This window comes from Pocillopora verrucosa, chromosome 6, assembly GCF_036669915.1.
Source record: "Pocillopora verrucosa isolate sample1 chromosome 6, ASM3666991v2, whole genome shotgun sequence".
Lineage (NCBI taxonomy): Eukaryota > Metazoa > Cnidaria > Anthozoa > Scleractinia > Pocilloporidae > Pocillopora > Pocillopora verrucosa.
Genome location: NC_089317.1, coordinates 16,133,972 through 16,153,600, shown reverse-complemented (window position 1 = coordinate 16,153,600; position 19,629 = coordinate 16,133,972). Strand labels below are relative to the sequence as shown.

The following is a 19,629-nucleotide window of genomic DNA, read 5'->3' as shown; positions in this document are numbered from 1 at the left end:
TGGGAGTGCAATACTAACATCACGTCAGATTCCTGAGTCGAACAAGATATCGTTCATATTTACAGCTTGAGGATGGATTTGAGGAAAGTTCCTGATGAAGAGAAAGTCAACTTATGCAGAAAATATATCATACCTATATTCCTTTTTATCTATGGTCACAGCATGTAGTTCTACGCTGGTTTATGTGGTCAATTTTAGCAGATAGGATTTGTGAATTGATAAGCTTAGACGTTTGATCTCAATCACTCCATGCTACTGTTAATGTCTGTAGGACGTATTACTTGTTAGTCCTGCTTTGGTACTTTAGCTGTGGGTTTGAATTATAGCGTTTACTGTTATTTCTTTTTTCTTGTAATGTGATGTGATTTTGGAAGCATTTTCACAGTGTTGAACAAGGTAACTCCAAAGACTTATACCCCATTCACACCAGCAAAACATGTTTTGTTAAACTGGTTTTCATTGAATGAAAATTATAAACAGAGAACTGAAAAACTTGATTTTCCATTGGATTCAAGTACTTGCTAACTTGCATTTCCAATGTGCTACATTCAAGTCAAAAATATTCGGTTAAATAGTTTCTATGAAGAAAAAAAAAATTAAACTGTGTTTAACAAAACAACTTTTAAACATGTTTAAGCTTTGGTGTGAATGGGGCATTAGTACTCCAAATATTATAGAAAATTGCACTTACTACAGCAAGGCGACACACAACGCCATACCAGAATTTGACTATGTAGACTTATCGAATGAGTTGTAATTTTTCTTTGTGTTATATTCTTTTTCGCTTGTTTCTATTTTCCTTGATTCACGTCAACACATTTCTTAGGAGGATTCGCTCTGCTGCCATTTCTTTGGTTTATCAATGTAGTGTGGTTCTTTAGGGAGGCGTTCATCAAACCAACCTTCACTGGACAATCAAAGCTGAAATCTTGTAAGTTTACAACAACATTAATCTAATGCCACCTGTCAAGGAGGGAACTTACTCTCAGAACACAATAGCAACACCCATTCTTGCTGGATTTTATATTTCAAAAGTGGCAGAGGTTCGAGTTCTCACAGGTTTTTTTTTTTATCGCTAGTAATTATCTTCTAGCAATATTCCTGTATCAATACCTCTTACTTCTGGAATTCTTGGTCCCTACTGTCAGTTAATGACCAAGTTTTTTGTGCTGTAATTTGTGGTCAAACCATGGAGTGTGCAGGCCATAAATCCTAGCAGAAAAAGCAAGGTTCTGTGATATACAGTAGGAAAAGAGAAAACAAGGTTATTGCAATATATATTATATCTCTGACTTTTAAATAGAGGGAAAAGATATCAGTTTAAACTACCTTTTAAATTTAAGGGGCTGTGCAAGGAAATACAGCCTGCTAAATTGATCAATCATAGCACACATACCAACTGAGAGATACAATGACCTGTGTTATTTTTGACAAGTCCTATTGTCCAGATTTAGGGAATGTTTATTTGGTATAGGCCTCAACCAATCTCATGTCAGTTTACTCAATAGTCTGAGACAGAAAGATACAGCATCATGGCAACCATTTATACTGATCAGGGCTGTGTTTGAGTGAACTCGGGATGCCACATGGGACCAACTTTTATCTTTGGACAACTCTTACAACTGTGCATTTAAGAGACTAGACCTCTGAGACAAGAGTCCTCAAACACCCAGTGGTTGAACTAAAGCCAATGAATTGCTAAATTGCATGTAGCATACCAAAGTAAAATACAAACAACATAGTTCAATTTTGATGAAAATGTTGAGGATGTGAATATAACAACAGTTTGGTATATCTTTCTTTCAGATGTTATTAAATCAGCAGTAGGATTTCTTATATGGTTCGCTGGTTTGACGGCATGGATTATCATTTATCAGAAATATAGAGCAAGCTGGGGAGAGTTTGGAGACAAAATTTCATTTGTCATACCACTTGGAGAACCATAAAGCAGATCAACATTGCAATTTTGTTTACATTTTGTATATCTGCAGCCGTAGAAGCATGAAACATAGTTTAAAATCTTCATTTCAAGGGAATATTACTGTTTTTATCTCAGAGTCAGAGGCTGATGAACATTTTCCATGCTGCAGGATTAAGAGCCTAGAAAAGTACCTCCCTTAATGATCAAAGACCTTAGATTTCAAGATGGAAACAGCAGTATTCTTAATTAGGGTGGGAAAACAAATATTTCAAGCTATGTTTCATGCTTCTACCTAAAATGTTTTGTGAAAATGAAAAAGAAGCCCTTTCTGAGAGAGTGCCTCCTGACTCTATGGCAGCTACAAATGGACCAATTAAAGCACAAATTAATGCAGAAGTTGTAGAATATTACACATTTGGACAATGTAAATATTTGTTGCAAAGCCCAAAGTTTTTTTATTAAACAGTTAATGAGTTGTCAACTGTGTGCTCTATGGATTTTTTTTAATTTTCTTCCACATTCATGGCAAGTGTGTTATTAGCTTTTCTCATTCATGCTTTTGACTGGTTTTATGCTTCTTTTCTTAGAATTCATTTTCGTGACCTGGAACATACGGAAAAAACTGATTTTCTAAGGTTTTTGGAAATTAAGGAAAGGTGTAGATCACAACTTTGCATCCCTCAAACCCTGTAATTTGTGGTGTGGTGTTGCAGAAAGCATGCATACTTCTCACACTAACAATTTTTTTAACTTTTTTTTAATTTCAATAATTTCCCACCCTTCCCTTTCAAATCTCTGACTTTGATTTGACAAAAGCTCCCTAGCACAACTCAGTAGTTGTTCCTTTTCAATTTTATTTCATGATCAGCAAAAGATTTGACCAATGAATTTGTGATGGCAAATGATTGATTGATTGATTGACTGGCTCACAACAGCCCTCCTCCTCTTAGGTAGATTCTTGCTACAAGAACTACCATCAACATTTTATTGAGGGACACACCATACTTAACACAAAAGTTACCATAAAACAGTCCTGGATTGGGTCCACCCCAACAAACCATACTTTTTGATCCTAGTTCACCAAAATACTTGGCGAAGGTAATGACCAGTGTGAGGCAAGTCTATGTGCTTGCTCAAGTAAAAATGAAGCAAATGTAGAATTACTATTTCATGTGCACAAAAAGCTTTTACTTTTGTTTAGGGGACTGTGTCTACATATAACAGCCCTGATATTTTCATGTTAAACAATGGTAAATACAATTGATTGCCTGTGGGACTACTGCTCTGTTTTAAAATAGAGTAGGATTGTACGGAAATATTTCCCAGTTTGGCACCAGGTGGTTTTGCAGCCGACCAGTTAACCTTTCAACGAGCCTGATTCTTTCTCTCTCTGGGAGGGCAGGAAAGTGAGGGTGACAGGGACGAGAAAGACTTGGGGCGAGAGAAAACTGCGCGCTGGAACAAGGCTCGCCAACAATCTTGGGTAATTGAGAAAACCAGCATGGCGGAGTATTTGGCCTCGATCTTTGGAACAGAAAAGGACAAGTAAGGAAATTATGAGCGATCTTTCATATATTTTTGAGCTTTTCTAGATAAATTTTGTCTTTTAGAAACTAACTTTTGCTTAGTTGTGTTAAAATTACTTTGTTGTTTCTTAAAAAATGTGCAACACCGCAGAGTAAAATGTGTGCTATCTGACTTTTCGAATTCTTTTCATCCAATCGACTTATATCATCTTTACGCGAAGATTCTGAAGTGAATTTTCAGCCTTACGCAGTTCTCTTACCAAGTTGTATCCCTAAGAAAGACTAAAAGACTGTAAATTAAGATTTAAACGTGGAAATGTTTGGTAAATTAAAACTTAGCTTAGATATCGGCACGGTACAAATGATGGGTTCAAGTGATCGTGATAATTGATAGTGATCTACGACGTACTGCATATATTTTCAAGGAGATTGTATTTATTTTCTCGTAGCATTGGTTATCATGGAAAGATTTTCGTATAACCCCATACTGTTTTAAAATAAAGCCATAGTCTCAAAGGCAAGAACTGTCTGTATAATCAAGTGAGAGGCTGTGCGGCAATCTTGCCAAATTTAGATCTCCTAGCATTCTCAAGTTTTTATTTTGATTGGATTGTTGATTTTCTCTTCAGAGTAAATTGTTCTTTCTACTTCAAAATTGGTGCATGTCGCCATGGAGAACGCTGTTCAAGGCTCCACAACAAACCAACATTCAGTCAGGTGAGCTGTTAATTCCATTGTTTGCCATCTGTTTCTTAGTCTGCCCATGATTGTTTTCATAGGGGTGAAAAGTAGTCACACACTATCTTAGTAAACCTTCATTGTAAGTGACAGTTTATGTAGTTGTTGCATTTATAACACTGGGGACATGCCTCTGCAAGACTCGTTTCTCATTCAAATTTCATAAATTTGCTATTCCAAGTGCCAAAAGTTATATTTTAAAGCTCTGTCTACTATTCTAACATGAATAACTAATTTTCTGAATCAACTGATATTTTTACTGGTCATGGAACATGCATCCTCTCCTATTAATGACTTTTTAAACCACAAACACTTACCGTTTGACTTGTGAAGCCAACCACAGAGTCAGTTGTAAAAATCACAGTTCACTAATATAGAGGAGAGCAAGAAGTTTAAATGACTCAAACTGAAGACATTTTCTTGTTTTATAATTTATTCTATGCCTTAATAACTGTCTTGTTCATGTTAACTGTTCCTTCTCCTCCAGACCATTTTACTTCAAAACATGTATCAGAATCCACAGAGTGCAGCTCAGGTTGCTGATGGGACAAGTGAGTTCATATTGAAGCAATAAAATGCTTTTTAAGTTATTCCTTTAAATTTAAGTTTCACCACAGTGCACTTTTAATAATGTTTTGGTTTGCGAATATGGAATTCATCTTGCATGACTTCTCTGGAAAGCAAACCTTCACTTTGTCTCATTATTGCAGGTAGTGCCATTTCTGATGTAGAGGCTCAGGAACATTATGACAGATTCTTTGAGGTTTGGCTTAATTAAATACAGTATAAAGTGAAAACATTCTTCTTTCACATTTTCACAATTTATAAGCAGACAAAAACTAATATCATTCAGTGGCAATTAAATTGTACCATCCCTAATCAATATTGTTTTTCTTACTCAGGATGTTTTTTTGGAGCTTGAAGAAAAGGTATGTAAAATATTTGATTACTTGTTATTAACAAGCTAATTTTAAGTCTTGGTATTGTTTTTTTATGGGTACCATCCTCTTTTTCCTCTTATTGAGTAGGAACAGGCTTGAATTTTTTTCTTCATCTTTCCTCCTAGCTTTAATGGAAAAAGGAGAACCATATTTAGTTCTAAAAGTACTATACATACTCTGTTAAGTTTTTCATCTTGTGCTTTTTAAGAAGGCTACTTGTAAACAAAAATTAAATGAGATTTGTACTAACTTGATTACTGGTAATCCTGACATTTTTGTAGTATGGTGAAATTGAGGAGATGAACGTATGTGATAATCTGGGAGACCATCTAGTTGGAAATGTGTATGTCAAGTTTCGCTATGAAGAAGATGCAGAAAAAGCTGTCAATGATCTGGACAATCGTTGGTACAATGGTGAGATTTAAAATCTTACTTTAATTGCCTTTAAACAATACATATTAAGAACAATAAATTCTTACTTCCTATATTAGCCAGAGTGTTCTTGTAAAGAGATTGTCTAGCCACTGTAGTGCAAAAGTGTGTAACAGTTTTCATTCTTTGTAGGTCAACCCATTTATGCTGAGTTATCTCCAGTCACTGATTTCAGGTAATGTGGATCTTCTTTAAGCCTGGTTTTCATATCACTGTATGTTTCCAAAATCCCAGATGATCAGTAATTTCACTGTTTTGCAACCATCCCAGTGTTTCTGACTAATGAAAACTTGAAATTGTAAACTTCCCTAATTGTCTGGGATGGTCAGCAACACATTTAGAAAATCAGGAGCATTTTCATTTTCCTGATGCTTCCTAGATTGCTGTGATGATTGATGGTCATCATTAACGATTTCAACAAAGGTTTGGTTTCAAGTCATCAATGGTCTAATATTCATACAAGAAGCCATTACAGTCATCGTAGACCAGTATGTTCATGTGGTCATGCACGAACCTCACAAAGCATTTTGTCTTCTCTTTACAGGGAGGCATGTTGCAGACAGTATGAAATGGGGTAAGTACCAGACTGTCATCTTATTGATTAGCTTGATATTTTGTTGTCACTGAAAGATACTGTTTAGTGTAATAAGTTAGAAGCATTTCTGTGATGTTATCAACTGTTTAGAATTATGGTTACAAATATTTGGTCCATTGTCATACATGAATGTTACTTTTAAGTTACTATACTCAGCAATTTGATGGATTAAATCAAATATTCTGTAGGGTTACTTGTAATGAAACCTTAACTAGTGCCAAATGTCAAAATTCTTCATTTTGCTTTTTTTATGACCTCTCCAGAAAGGCTGGCGAATGTTTGCCAGTGGACATATCACTGCAGACTACATGTATGCTTAGGTGCTACACTGTAAGGCTATTTAAGCTCTTGTACAACCTCATTTGCATAGTTCATGTAAAAGCATTAAAGCGTAGCTGACAGTGTCTGACTGTATGATCCCATGATCTGTTATGCAGTGAATGCACACGAGGAGGGTTTTGTAACTTCATGCATCTGAGACCAATCTCAAGGGACAGCCGGTAAGCCTGTTGTTCACTGCGTTAAATCCGTTTGATAGAAGTCTTCTTGTATGTTCCTAGAGAATGTTCTCGAGGCGGGTTTTGTAACTTCATGCACATGCGGCCCATTTCAGGAATACTGCGGTGAGTTTTTAGGTTGACACAGGTGGAGAGAAAACAGGGAATTTTACCGTAAGTTTTGCCAGGAAATGCTGGAAAATTACGTCCTACACAATTATGAGAATACAATTTATATATGGACAATTTTGGTTAGCTCCACCAAGGCATTTCCATCATCAGCAGAACCTTTGATGCAACATAAATTCCAAGCAGCATCAGAAAATGAAAGTCCTTGTATTTACAATACCCTCTCTCCCCCCCTCTCCTTGCACAAATATATTGCTGATTAGTATCACTGGGCAAATAGAGTGAATTAGTCTTTTTGTTAGGTGGCTTGTTCCAAATCAAATCCATCTTGGATCAAGAGTTTTATTAGTGGTTCCAAACATCTGAATTTTGAGGGGCCCTCAAACAAGTTTGTAATGATGACCAGATCCTTTTTGAAGAAATTGATGCAGACTCATTAAGTATACTTTTTTCTTACTGGGCCTTTGAGAAGTGTTTTCTACAGATTTCCAATATGTTTAATGTCAGTTCCAATTCAAATTCATTCTTTAACGACAATTACATGATTAATAGAGATAACTCACTGATCAAATGTAGGTGATTTGGCTGTCAACAGTTTGCTGGTGCATATACTGCAAGAACATTCTTATATTTGAAGTCTTCGTGTGTTTTTTTTTCTCTTCTTTAATAATTGGATGGTTTGAGTTTAAATTGAAAGTTATCAAACTCTCAATTCAAAAACAAGTAATGGGTACAGGATGTTTGTTTATCAACAAAAAATATGCTATCTGCTGCGTGTTCTTTAAAAATGTGTTGTTCAAATAGTGAGCCACCAAACTTGTTATGATTACACCAAAGAAGAATCTCAGTGTCCACACTGAGATGAAAACAACATTAAGATCTGTTCTCTAATTACAAACAATGACAAACAACCCTGCAGTCTTTCCACTGAGCTACAAGAAAAAGGGTGTTTTCAGAGGTTTCCAGCACTTCATCATTTTGAGCTCCTTTAATCATTGACTGCTTCAAATCCTGTGCTTTTCTCTTTTTTTTTTTTTCTTTTTTTTTTTTTTCAAAAAATTTTTTATCAATGTAGAGTGTTGCCTATTAATTTTTCAGTGTAAAATACATGCATCAATCTCCTAAAATTGTGGGTTGCTTCCTTAAAAGCTTTCCAACCAGTGATATTTGCTGTAGCATCACTGTCACGTTGGTTACAACACACATATTACTAATAGTGTTTACCTTCTTTATACAGACGAGAGCTGTATGGCCGTAACCGGCGGAACAGGAGAAAGTATGTGTTATTCTTTTTATTTTTTTGTGTACAATGATTGAATATTCCTATCCAGGCTTGAAACTTAAACTCAATACACAGTTAAGAGACTCTTCACTAAATTCTGAACACTTGAACTTTCTGTGACAGTACTAGTTTGATGAAGAGTTGTCTCCTAGCCCTCGTACTTCTTTCTCAGCACTGTAAGAGTAACTGAAGGTTTGATTGGGAACAATCGTGCTTAGGTTTGATTTGACACCCAGCATCTATCTATCTGCAAAAAATGGCTCTGCTAACTTGCTTGCAAAATTCAATATGAAATACCTCTGTATTTCATATTAGGGGGCTCGATGTCATTACCAAACAATTTGTGCCCCAACAGTATTCTGTAACCTACAATATTGCCTGCATATAAATTGACAAGACTCTACTACACTCACCTGCATACTGGTACTATCAAAAGCATCCTTAATTTGTCTTGTTGCGACAGCTGTGCGGCAAGTCCTAATTTGATGTTATACTTAAGAACCCCTGTTATTTCCTATTTGATATTAATTTTATTATTATCTTTTCAATTAACCCAATGCATTTTAATGATATTTAAAGCCCCATCCTCTCAGCCACTAAGTGCAGAGAAAAAAATGAATAACCAGATCGAGCCACAGCATGTGAAGTGAACATTTCTATCTATTTATCTTTATTTATTAGAGGTGCTGGAGGTGCTGGTGCTGCTGGTGCTCCTGGCGGAAAAGAAACACCACCACGGTTTGTAAAAATAAGAAACGGTCACAAAGATTTGTTATGTGAAACGTTGTGTTCTACAATCATTCCTCCTTGTCAAAGCTTAAAAATTATCAATTTGGTCACCTTAAAGAAAAAAAAATTATGTTTGGGAAATTATTGATGTACAGACCAAAAACTCCCTGTTTAAAACACTGCTTTTCAAGTAATAAACGGATTTCATTGCATTTACTATTACTGCATCCAATCATCCGGCTCTCTTTTAGTGTGATGATATGTCTCTGTCCTTAAGATCACTTTAGTTTGATTTTCTTTAAGATTTTTCTTCCTTATTGATTATGTTCATACACTTTTTAGTAAAGTTTCACTGCAACGGTTCCGTTAGTCTCTGTAAATAAGGCCCCATGAAACTCAGTTCTGTAAAAGATTCTCATTTTATCCCCTATGTTCTCCGACTTCATCTCTCTTCTATTCCTGGTGTGTACGACACTCGCTTTCCATTTGAGCTCTGAAATGAATCATAGATATACATACAAGAAAAGCATAGCAGCAGCCTAAAAGTTACAGCCAAGTTGTGCTTCTTTTTCTTCTTAAACGTTGAAGAATGGGAAGTTTGGCCCCCAAAGTAATTTTAGTAGAAAAAGCTGTCCATTAACCTAAATATTGTCATATTACTTTGATATTTTAGATTTTTTTATTACTTAGAACGAAGAACCTTTTATGAATTGAAAAAAGCTCAAATCACAGTAGAATATTAAGATTGTGCAATATCTAGGTCCTGGGACACTCTATGTTACGCTAGAGGTTCTATAAGTATCCTGCAGTTGTATTGGTTTTGCCCAATTTATACCGTTATCAGAGAGCGCGGATTCTCCATCTCTTCTACAGACCAGTCTTGCAAGCACGGAAAACTTTAAATCAGGTGTATCCTTGAGGAAGCTTAGAATTTTTTTATGTCTCACGCTCGTAAAAAAACTTTGAACGTGAGTGTCCGTGATCGTCATTTTTCCCTCGTAGCGAAAGGGTTACCCTCAGGAGTAATAAATGGATCCAAATTAAAGTACGAAATCAACGGTTTTGTTTTGGATTTTAGGTCTCGTTCACCCTCGCCTCCATACACTCGTCGTTCTCGATCCAGGTCTCCACCCCGTCGCCGATCCAGATCCCCTCCACGCCGGGATAGATCCCGTTCACCGCCACGCCGCGATAGATCTCCACGTGATCGTGATAGAAGAGGTCGACACTGAACTGACATACCGTCACATGACCGTAACAGAAGTGTTAGACACAAGTGTGCAATACCATGAAGAAATTTTGTTATTTTGTATTGTATAAGTCGTTAGAACCATGACCCCAGTTACGGTCACATGGCGTTTTACAAACTCTTTCTCACTCCCTGTAGGAGCTTTGTCAGTTTTAAAGTAGGTAACACCTTAATTGATGCGAGAGACACCTGGCCTAATTACTTCTTAACCAGTGGCTATCTTTCCTAGAAAATTATTACGCACCTGAACGCATCAGTTGCTCTCAGAAGGTTGCAAAACTGAAAATTGAAACGCTAAAGTACGAGGAAGAAACAAGATGAACTAGTGTTTAATTTGTAAGTTACAAACGGTGTGGGTTTCTTTTTTAGTGTTACCATCGTTGTTTCGTTTTCTTTGTGATCCCTGATAATCATCTCCATCTTTAAACTTCTTCATTCTATTCTGTGGAAACAAATATATTCCATTTTGCCGCAATTCTGAAAAGTGATAGATCTCAAAAGATGTCATAATGTGGCAAAAAAGATCAGTGACGCAGGCAGCTTTGTCTCGTGAGCCACTTTCTCGGTTTTACCACATTTTTACGTCATCTCTGATCTATTATTACAGAACAGACGCACGGTATCATGGAATCTATCGGTTAAATAGATATCGTGACGTATTTCCCACAATGATTCTGAGTGTGATTTGTCCGACAACTGACTTGTGTAATTATTGAAGGAAATTGAGGTTTCATCGCTCTAACTCTTAGTTGTCTTGTAAGAAAGATGCTAGCACTTGTGAGAAGCCAAAGGAAGCGAGAAAAAGGTCAAACTCGATTTACGGATTAAGATTATTGCTTTTACACCCATTTGAGCTAATAATAAAATCAATCCTAAACGATTGTTTCCAAAGATTTATAGTTTGTTTTTAAAAAAGGGAAGGTTAAGCCGAATGGGAATAGTCAAGAAATGTTAATGATAAGCGTTCAACTTTTTGATTAGTTATTATATTTAGTGAACGACAGTGAACATGAAAATCTCTTTTCGAACTGCAGATTAACAGAAGATGATTTCCTTACTTCCTGAAGAGCTACGTTTAACCAGTGTGCTTTGCGCGCACTTGTTTTTGTTGTTCTCTGGAAACTCATTGTTGTTCCTCACAAACTTACGGAACGGCATTAAAAACCAAAACGGTTGCTCTTGCCAATATACTCATGCTAAAAAAACAAATGAAAAGGAATTTACCACCCAGAGCGCAACTACAGCGCTAGTTCGGAAGAGGTATTATGACGACGTTTTCTGTGTGTGGAGCACAACCAAAGACAAAACAGAAGAATTTGTAAGGCTGCCACAATACAACAAAATTCACGGCTGAAATATCAGCCCCAAAAATTACATTCCTGGAAGCATAAGTGTACAACGGCGATGGAATTAACAGGGAATCGCTCATTTTGACGTGCAAACGCTCTAAGAAGAGACGGGAGACCTTGAACTTTTGTCAGTGTCATTCACCGGCCTCAAAGAAAGGATTCGGCAAAGGATAAGTGCTCCACGTTTAATAAATATGTACAGTGTCAAAATACGCGTAAAGAATAGAAAATACCAAGTTTAAATTTTAGAGAAATGTATCTTTGAATCTATTTTCACCGGGAAAGAAAAGTAAGTAAAAACTTGACGGGATTAAGCTTGTGATCGATCGTGAAGGTTTCCTCGTGTGACGGTCTCCCGGGTGCCAAGGGGTGCTTTCTTTTTTACTTTCCTCCGAAATGCTGTGTAGCAAGGCGTTTATGAACTCGCTGCTTATTTCCTTGGCAAATCCTAAGGCTGTCTTTCGCTCATTCCATGTTTTAAAAGGTGACTTAGAAAGCCACATGATATGGCGGCTTCTCATCTTCTCATCTCATTCTCAAGCAGACAATGACTGTAATTTCTTACCTAGACAATACTCAATCGTTTTTACATGACAATTTTATATTTATTTTTAGTCAGTCAATTTTCTCTCTATGAATTTCACTAATTACTTTTCTCATTCTAATTTCATTCTGCCTAAGCCAATTAAAAGTCGACCTATCAGTGTGAACCAATCACACGATTCGTGACGTCATAGTAATTCAATCAGTTTACCTGTTCGTTAGCGTTTCTCACGCCCAGAAAAGAGAGAAAATTAGCTGATAGACGACATATTGGTGTTTAGAGCGTGTTCAAACAGCTTTATACGTGGTGGGTCGCTGAGCTTGTTTTCTAATTCATGTGCCCGCGTGCATCACGACTGTTGGTACAAAGACTCAAAGCTCTAACTTGATATTTGCTTTTTAATCTATTTTTTAACAGATCCTGGTGATTTTTACCCGAAAAAATTCCAGCTTTTGGTAATTTTAATTTCCGCCTGCCTCGTCTAGCTTTTGCTATTTGCGGGTGGAGATGGCAAAATGATATGCATGAAATAAAGTATAGTGTGAGTTAAACCCTGGTGAAAGAAGCGCGATTGAAGTAGGTCGAAAATCAAACGGTAACACCCAATTTTTTTAAGTTTTCTTGCTGCTCCTAAATAATTGCTGTAGCTGGTTACAATCGGGTAAAGGTAGTGTTAAACTTATCTGCCTCGAAAAGTTGGGGTTTTTCTCTTTTTTGTTATTGTTTTTGGTTTTTTGCTTTTATTGCGTCTCCGTTTAAACCTTTTTAAGAGCTCTCCCAAACATACTTATGTTTAGATGAGACAAACACAGAAAGAAGACATCCATAGCTTTACAAAATATTGCCCTGAATTATGCAGGAATCTAAGACTTCCTAAGCGTTTTACATGCTCTCGTCTTGGCAGTATTCTCGACCAATCAGAGTCGTCGTAGGATCTCAGTTATTTCGAAAAAGTGTAGTTACGAAACCTTTGGGTCAGGTCTGTGGCCCTAATGTGTCTGCTTTTAGTAATGTTCTGAAGTTTTTTCTTTTTTTTTTCCAGTTACATATCAACCATGAAAACTTTGTACTTGATCATTTTGGCAGTCATGATTGTATCGGTAACGTCACGTTCTATTGAGCAAGGTGAGTAAATGGGTAAGATGCGCAAAATCAATGGTGTATATCATGAACTGACTGAAAAGAAAATTCAAATGGGAAGATGAAAATGTCGAGAGACTCAGCAGATTTTGGAAATTTAGTCTCAGTGTTTGAAATTTATCGGAAATTTTTAGAACTTGAAAACGTTTCTTTGTCTATGAGTGTGAATTTTTAAAAAACTTACTCATCAATGAGGATCATTTCATACCCTAATGAAGACGTTTCTTCGATGAATAATTTGCACTTCCAATGAAGTTTCTGAAAGGTCAAAGAAAAGAGCTTATAGACATAGAAATTAACAGATATTTACCAAAACAGGACCTTCTTAATTTATCTGGTTTCAAAGAGTTGTAAACAACACTTATATTAAGCTTGCATGTAGTTCCAATGTTGTTTTGTGTCGCACTTAAAACGAGGAACTTTTGTTTGATAGAAAATGACGTGGAGCGATTCTTCAATGTTGTAGCCAGAGACCCCTGTCGTGACCCGAACTGTTTAGAGTTTTGTGTGGATGAGCTTGGAGAACCAGATAGAATTTGTGAAGATAGCTGTTGCAAGTAGTCAAAGCTTGATAAAGCCACGAAATCTAAAGGAAATAAACATGTCGTGAAATATCTCTATTAGGGTTGAAAAGTTGAAATAAACGCGGATTTTTTCCTCGCATGTGACTCTCCTTTCTTCTTCTTTTTTTTTTTTTTTAATTCTCTTTTTTCTTCCTTATTCGCAAATTCTCCTTATAAGTTAAACGGTCGATTTGCTGGCTAGTCAACCAGTCCGCCAGTCGATAGAATCCGTCTTTTTTTTCTTAAAGTTAAATTAAAGGCAAAGTGAAAAATATCATTTAAATTTCTCCGCGGAAGTTCTTCCATTTGATATGTGAGTTGAATTTGAACAAAAAAAAGACCACTCCGGCTCCAAAGGATCGGGGGATTACTTTTGTTATTAGAGATTAAGCTCTCAAGGGTGTGGTCCAGTCATTAGGTTACTTTACTGTACTTTACTACAGTACTGACGATTACAAATGTCTCATATAACTGGTCGTCATTTATGGATAATCTTCAGATACGCTTTGCTGAGTTATTTTGTAAAGTGACAAACTGTTGGTCCCTTTGTCATGAAACAAACAGAAAGAACTTGTGGCCTATCTGAAATTTTGCATGCCTAAGTAATAAGGCTTAACGCACTATATCGCTGCTCTATTGTCCTTTCATTGGAACTCAGTTAATTCAAATAGCGTAATAATCAAAGCGCTTGAAAACAAAAACTGGCATTAGGGTTTTCCAGAATCGGGGATTCAAAAGGTCTGAGTGCTCATCATAGAATATTGGATTTGCCATAAATGCAACAAAGTCATCAAACAAGAGGGCCTATTCCCACATACATCCTCCTCAATCCTGTTAGCTTACTATGGTCATGGCATTTCAAACATGGTGTATATGCCACAAGTTTTCCATTTCCCTTACCAATTACTTTGTAATAGTGTTTATATGTTGAGGAAATGGTTGGGTTGAAATATAATACAAAGACTTGCCAGTAGATAGTTTTATTACAGTTCTCATTCAGTGTAACGTAGGGCTGGAAAGTAAAGTAATAAGAGCTCCGCTTTTAGGCTTGGCTAAATCTATATATTATTTTCTAATTCAATAAGAAGACCAAATTCCAAAGCTCCGAAAGCATTTGGTTACTATTAATGATCTTTTTATTATTATTTTTTTTTTTTTGCATATTCAATCAATTGTTAGACCATTCTCGGGATTAACTGGCTAACGATCAAATGGTGTTATTCGCGATAAAATCGACTATTTGTTTCCATTGTTCATGACCATGGAATCTTGTCGAGCATCGCAGAAGTTAGATCCTAGCCTGGGTCCAATTCACCATCCGTTGCCCAATTTTTGTAGTGAATATCGATAGACAAACTGTTCGTCTAATTAATATGATGCCTTCATTTTGTTCCCATATTCGAACAAAAGAGACCATTCCGGTTCTAAAGGATCGGAGGGATTACTTTTATTATGCAAGATAAAGCTCTGGATGTTGTAATCATAAGTCACTAGGTTACTTTACTGCAAACCTCTTTCAGAGTGGTTTTTCAGTGACAGATCAAAGTCAGATGTAAAGGTAAGAGTGTATTTGGATGGACAAATTTACTAAGCAATAATCCAAGCTTTCCATGGAGGAGACATGAAAAGGAAAAGAGTCTTAGAACGAAATTGGTAACTGAATGGTATTTACTAATACTTAAACACAGTTTGCACGGTAAATAGTCAAGGCCATAAAAGAGAGAATTCTTGGTTATTTGAAACGTTTTAAAAACTTGTGTATGTAGTTTTCATCATTATGATATTGAGAGGCTACTATACAATTCATGACGTACGAACTAAAAAAGGCACCAAGAAGGTAAAGCAAACAACCTGAAGAGAACAAGTGGATTAACGCGCACATGATTTATTCAAAAAACATATTTACTCAGAGGTAGTGCCCGATCTTCCAACTGGACATGACATGACATTCTGTAACCCAATAGCTCTGCTGTTTTTTTCTTCATTTCCAAGCTAACTGGACAAGGCAGAATCCTAACAGAATGAACTGTTACACTCGCTGTCCTGTTGTCTAATCGAGGAAACTTATTAACCCAAGAAAAGCAACACGAATGCAAGAAGAACCTCCTTATTCTCTCCAATGCTGACGTTTACATATGTCTCATAATTGGTCGTCGTGCTTGGTTAATCACTAGAAATCTTTTGTCATGAAACAAACCGAAGGAACTCGTGGTTTATCTGAAATTTTGCATGTCCACTCTATCGCTGCTCCATTCCCTTTAAGTGCTTTCACTGGAACTCAGTTCCTTCAAATGGCGTAATAATCAGGATGCTTAGAAAAACACCAGGATTTGGCTCTTTTAAAATCGGCGATTCGCAGCGTCAAAAGCTCTGAGAGCAATTACATGTTATTGATGTGCATATTCAGTCAATTGGACTAATAATCAAATGGCTTTGTTCGCAATATCACCGTATTTTTTTCCTTCACTCTTAACGATTAAGTTTGCAGTGGAAGTCTTCCTTTGGCGATCTAAGCAAAAATTATGTTACGCCCTTAACTTTTCTACCCTGATAGTTTAACTTTAAGAAACTGAAATACCACTCAAAGAGGTTTGCAGTAAAGTAACCTAGTGACCTATGATTACAACATTCCGAGCTTTATCTTGCATAATAAAAGTAATCCCTCCTATCCTTTGGAGCCGGAATGGTCTCTTTTGTTCGAATATGTGAACAAAATGAAGGCATCGTATTTATTAGACGAACATTTTGTCTATTGATATCCACTAAAAAAAAATTGGGTGAGAGATGGTGAATTGGACCCATACAGGCTTTTCTTTATGATATTTCACAGCTTTGAAATCTATGCTAACATACGACTTTGATTCAACCTTAACAAAACAAGACCTAGAATTTCGTTGCATACGTATATTTCTCTTTTGTGTTCTCTCTCAGATGATGTGCGCTCAATCGATGGTCATCTCATAATTTATAATTCCTTGCATATTTCAGGGTTTGTTTGAAGATTTGTTTGACCCAATTATCAGCATGAAGTCTGCGTACCTAGCCATCATTTTGGCAGTTATGATTTTATCGGTGACGTCAAATTCTGTCGATGACGGTAAGTGACGAAGCCATAGAATCGGCTCTGAGCCAATAAAATCATACTTTAAATCCCATAATAACTCCTGAAAAGATTTACATAAAGAAACAAAATCTTACCCCGTTTGAAATTAAGCTGGTGACTAAACAGTATATACGAATAATACAGATCAATGCGTTTTGTATTATATTGATTGAAACTTCTGTGTGGACTTCTCTACTTGCACAACACAAGCCCCCAACGTATATTCAATATCAATTATACCTTGGAACAGGCTTTACGATAAGATTTATGGCTGCCTATTTGAAAAAAGATACAAGCTTATTTAACAACATTCATCGTACTAAATTGGAATGGACGCCGCATTTGATGTCTTGTTAGTTGTAAGCTGTGAATTTGTCGGAACGATTGCGTTTACATCTAAAGGGAAAATAATTAAGACACTCCTTAATTAGGATCTAAAAATGAGATTTTTTTGTCATATAGAAAACATTGCTAGACGAATCTTCAAAAAGATCTTCAACGATCCGTGTGCGCATGGGCAGAGAGATGAAAATTGTATGGACGAGTGTTATGAGAATGATGGTGAAGATTGTGAGAATGAGTGCTGCAAGTGACAATATAAAACAATGATAATCTAAGAGTTTGTTTGATTTCAGGAATGATGTCCAAAAGGCCTGTATTCTTTTTCTGTTTTGTTTGTTTCGTTGTCGCCCCAAAACTTGGGTCATCTGCAAAATTACTTTTTGATCATGGGAGTGTCAGAGCCAGTTTACCTTAATTTTCAGACAAAGAGTTAAGAAGTTTGAGAAATAAAGCTTTGTAATTTTCTTGACTTTGCTTTCAAATAAATTGTTTGCACGTCTGTTCTTATGTTTATAAATCAATTGAGGGGCCCTTGGAACTTTACCAAACCGTCGTCAAAATTTAGCTGCTCTGAATGTCATTTATGTGCATTAAATGAGCAGAGAGACAGCTAACGATTGGATTTTATCTGTCTAAGTATTGACCTTAAAGTTGATTACCCCTGATCAGCCTCCTGATCATTGCTTAAAATTTGATATTTCTTACAGAATCATCCCACAGCACAACAAAAAAAAAACCAAAATTTTCAAGGGCGTATGCTTTCGCTCTATTAGCGACAATATAATCTGGTATTAGCGTCTCGAAATCCCATTAAGTCTACTTTAAAGGAAGGGAAAAATCATCTGTAAGTCAGCGGCGTGAAGTGTTTAATACCTCTTGTTAACCGTGTTCGAGGTCCAAACTGTAAATTACGAACCGACTTTTTTCCGATCGGATTTGTGGCCCATACGCTATAAAAGTGCGGGGGCCATCATGAATCCACTCGGGGAAGATAGGTTCCGTAACTTGCAGTACGATCAGAGAAAACGAGGTTAGTGGAATATTTGTTATCTCGCTTTTGGCGATCAAAATCAAGCCTTGCGGAATTTATCGGGCTTTCCGAAGTAGTCTCGTACCCAGATCTTCTACGGTCAAGCGGTTGTCATCTCATTTACAGTTACACAATAGCACCTGGCTACGAGACTACTTTCATAGTGCACGCACTAAATAACTGCGAGTGAAGGATATGATAAATAGAGAATAATACATAGGCGCGCGTGGATATGGAGTTTCTCTTTAAGTGTTTAACTCGATAGCTCACGAGCGAGCGCAGCGAGCGAGTGAGATGTTGAGTTGAACACGAGAAGAAAGAATTCATATCCACAAACAACCATGTATTATTTTGTTTATTATATAAACACAATAGCCCTTTACTGAGAAGAAAAGTCAATTATTTTAATGAATAAAAATAAAGGATCGACAATCTCCGAATAAAAATCGTACAGTGCGTTGGCGCTCGGCTCGAAATGCGTTGAAACACTACAAAAACAAACAATGGGCGTAATTTTCAATTCACAAAATTCTCAGTTATTGACTTGGTCCTTACCGACAGAAGAAATATGTCTGGTACACGGCCAAAATCGGCCTGTGTCAAATCTTCCAGTGGTCGATTTTCGTTCTCAGTCGTTAGAAATGTCATCACCAAAGCCACTGATTACGTAACTTCGGTTTTTCTTTCCATATTTTGAATTTCTTCCCTTTCTAGGAAAGTTTGAAAGTCACTGTCAGTATGCAATACGGATTTTTCAGCGTTTTAGCAGCCATAATCTGAAAAAATTCAGATAGAAAGTAGAAATAAAAAGTAGAAACAGTAGAAATTCTTACCGTTAACGATAAACGCCTAAACGAAATAAACAGCCTCAAAGATTTTCGTAATAATTAAAATCCTGACAGGGTTAGGCATTGTGAAAGGTATAGCTTATTTTTCTTCAGTTGTAATAAATGCAAAATGAAATTGTTCTATAGCTACCGTACACAATTACAGGGCTTCTATTTAAAGAGATTCAATATTTCCCGATAAAGCTAATAGGAGTAAATTTGATAGCCATAAAAGCTGGCTGTGTAGATTAAAAATGTTTTTTTGTCTGTGCAAATAAAATTGATAAGTTTCAGGTTAAAGACTTTTTGGGAGACCACAAACGACCTTGGATTGAGAATGGTGAAGGCTTCGCTCGATTTAACGAGTGGTGCGAAAGGCGAGTGACGTGTCAGCGGCTGATTAGCGATATCAAACGCACGTGAAAAAAAATTATATTTTTTTTATTATATAGATACTGATGACATACGAGGATTTTTCCTTTACTAAAAAATCACATCTTCATGGCGCGCAGTGAAGTACTATTTTTATCTTTCACGTGTGAGGATATTGGTGTCGCCATGGTTACTAACATGATTAGCCAATTACAAGAGAGCTTCCCGCTTAGGCACGCGGCTGGTTCTTTTGAAATTTCATTCACAAAATGGCTTCGAGGTGTGAAGACGGCACAGTTACCTGTGACTTTCTCAGTGAG

The 19,629-nt window shown here is 36.5% G+C and overlaps 2 protein-coding genes across 3 annotated transcripts; both read left to right on the top strand.

The window, feature by feature from the left end:
• LOC131792654 (gamma-secretase subunit PEN-2-like) lies at nucleotides 1–2,402 on the top strand. The gene is made up of 3 exons (XM_066168524.1): nucleotides 1–126; nucleotides 820–931; nucleotides 1,807–2,402. Exons 1-3 carry the CDS (start codon nucleotides 73–75, stop codon nucleotides 1,944–1,946), a joined length of 306 nt encoding a protein of 101 aa, XP_066024621.1. The 5' UTR covers nucleotides 1–72; the 3' UTR covers nucleotides 1,947–2,402.
• A 996-nt stretch (nucleotides 2,403–3,398) lies between these two features.
• On the top strand, nucleotides 3,399–10,932 carry LOC131792659 (splicing factor U2AF 26 kDa subunit). Of its 2 annotated transcripts, none has more exons than XM_059110066.2 (12): nucleotides 3,399–3,466; nucleotides 4,077–4,164; nucleotides 4,673–4,736; nucleotides 4,896–4,948; nucleotides 5,088–5,114; nucleotides 5,408–5,540; nucleotides 5,691–5,733; nucleotides 6,103–6,132; nucleotides 6,714–6,776; nucleotides 8,017–8,055; nucleotides 8,743–8,799; nucleotides 9,869–10,932. In XM_059110066.2, the coding sequence occupies exons 1-12, from the start codon at nucleotides 3,423–3,425 to the stop codon at nucleotides 10,020–10,022; spliced, it is 795 nt and encodes a 264-aa protein (XP_058966049.1). In that variant the 5' UTR covers nucleotides 3,399–3,422; the 3' UTR covers nucleotides 10,023–10,932. The 2 variants fall into 2 exon arrangements, with proteins under 2 accessions (XP_058966049.1, XP_058966050.1); XM_059110067.2 differs by lacking the exon at nucleotides 6,714–6,776 and adding an exon at nucleotides 6,591–6,653.
• Nucleotides 10,933–19,629: the final 8,697 nt, after the last annotated feature.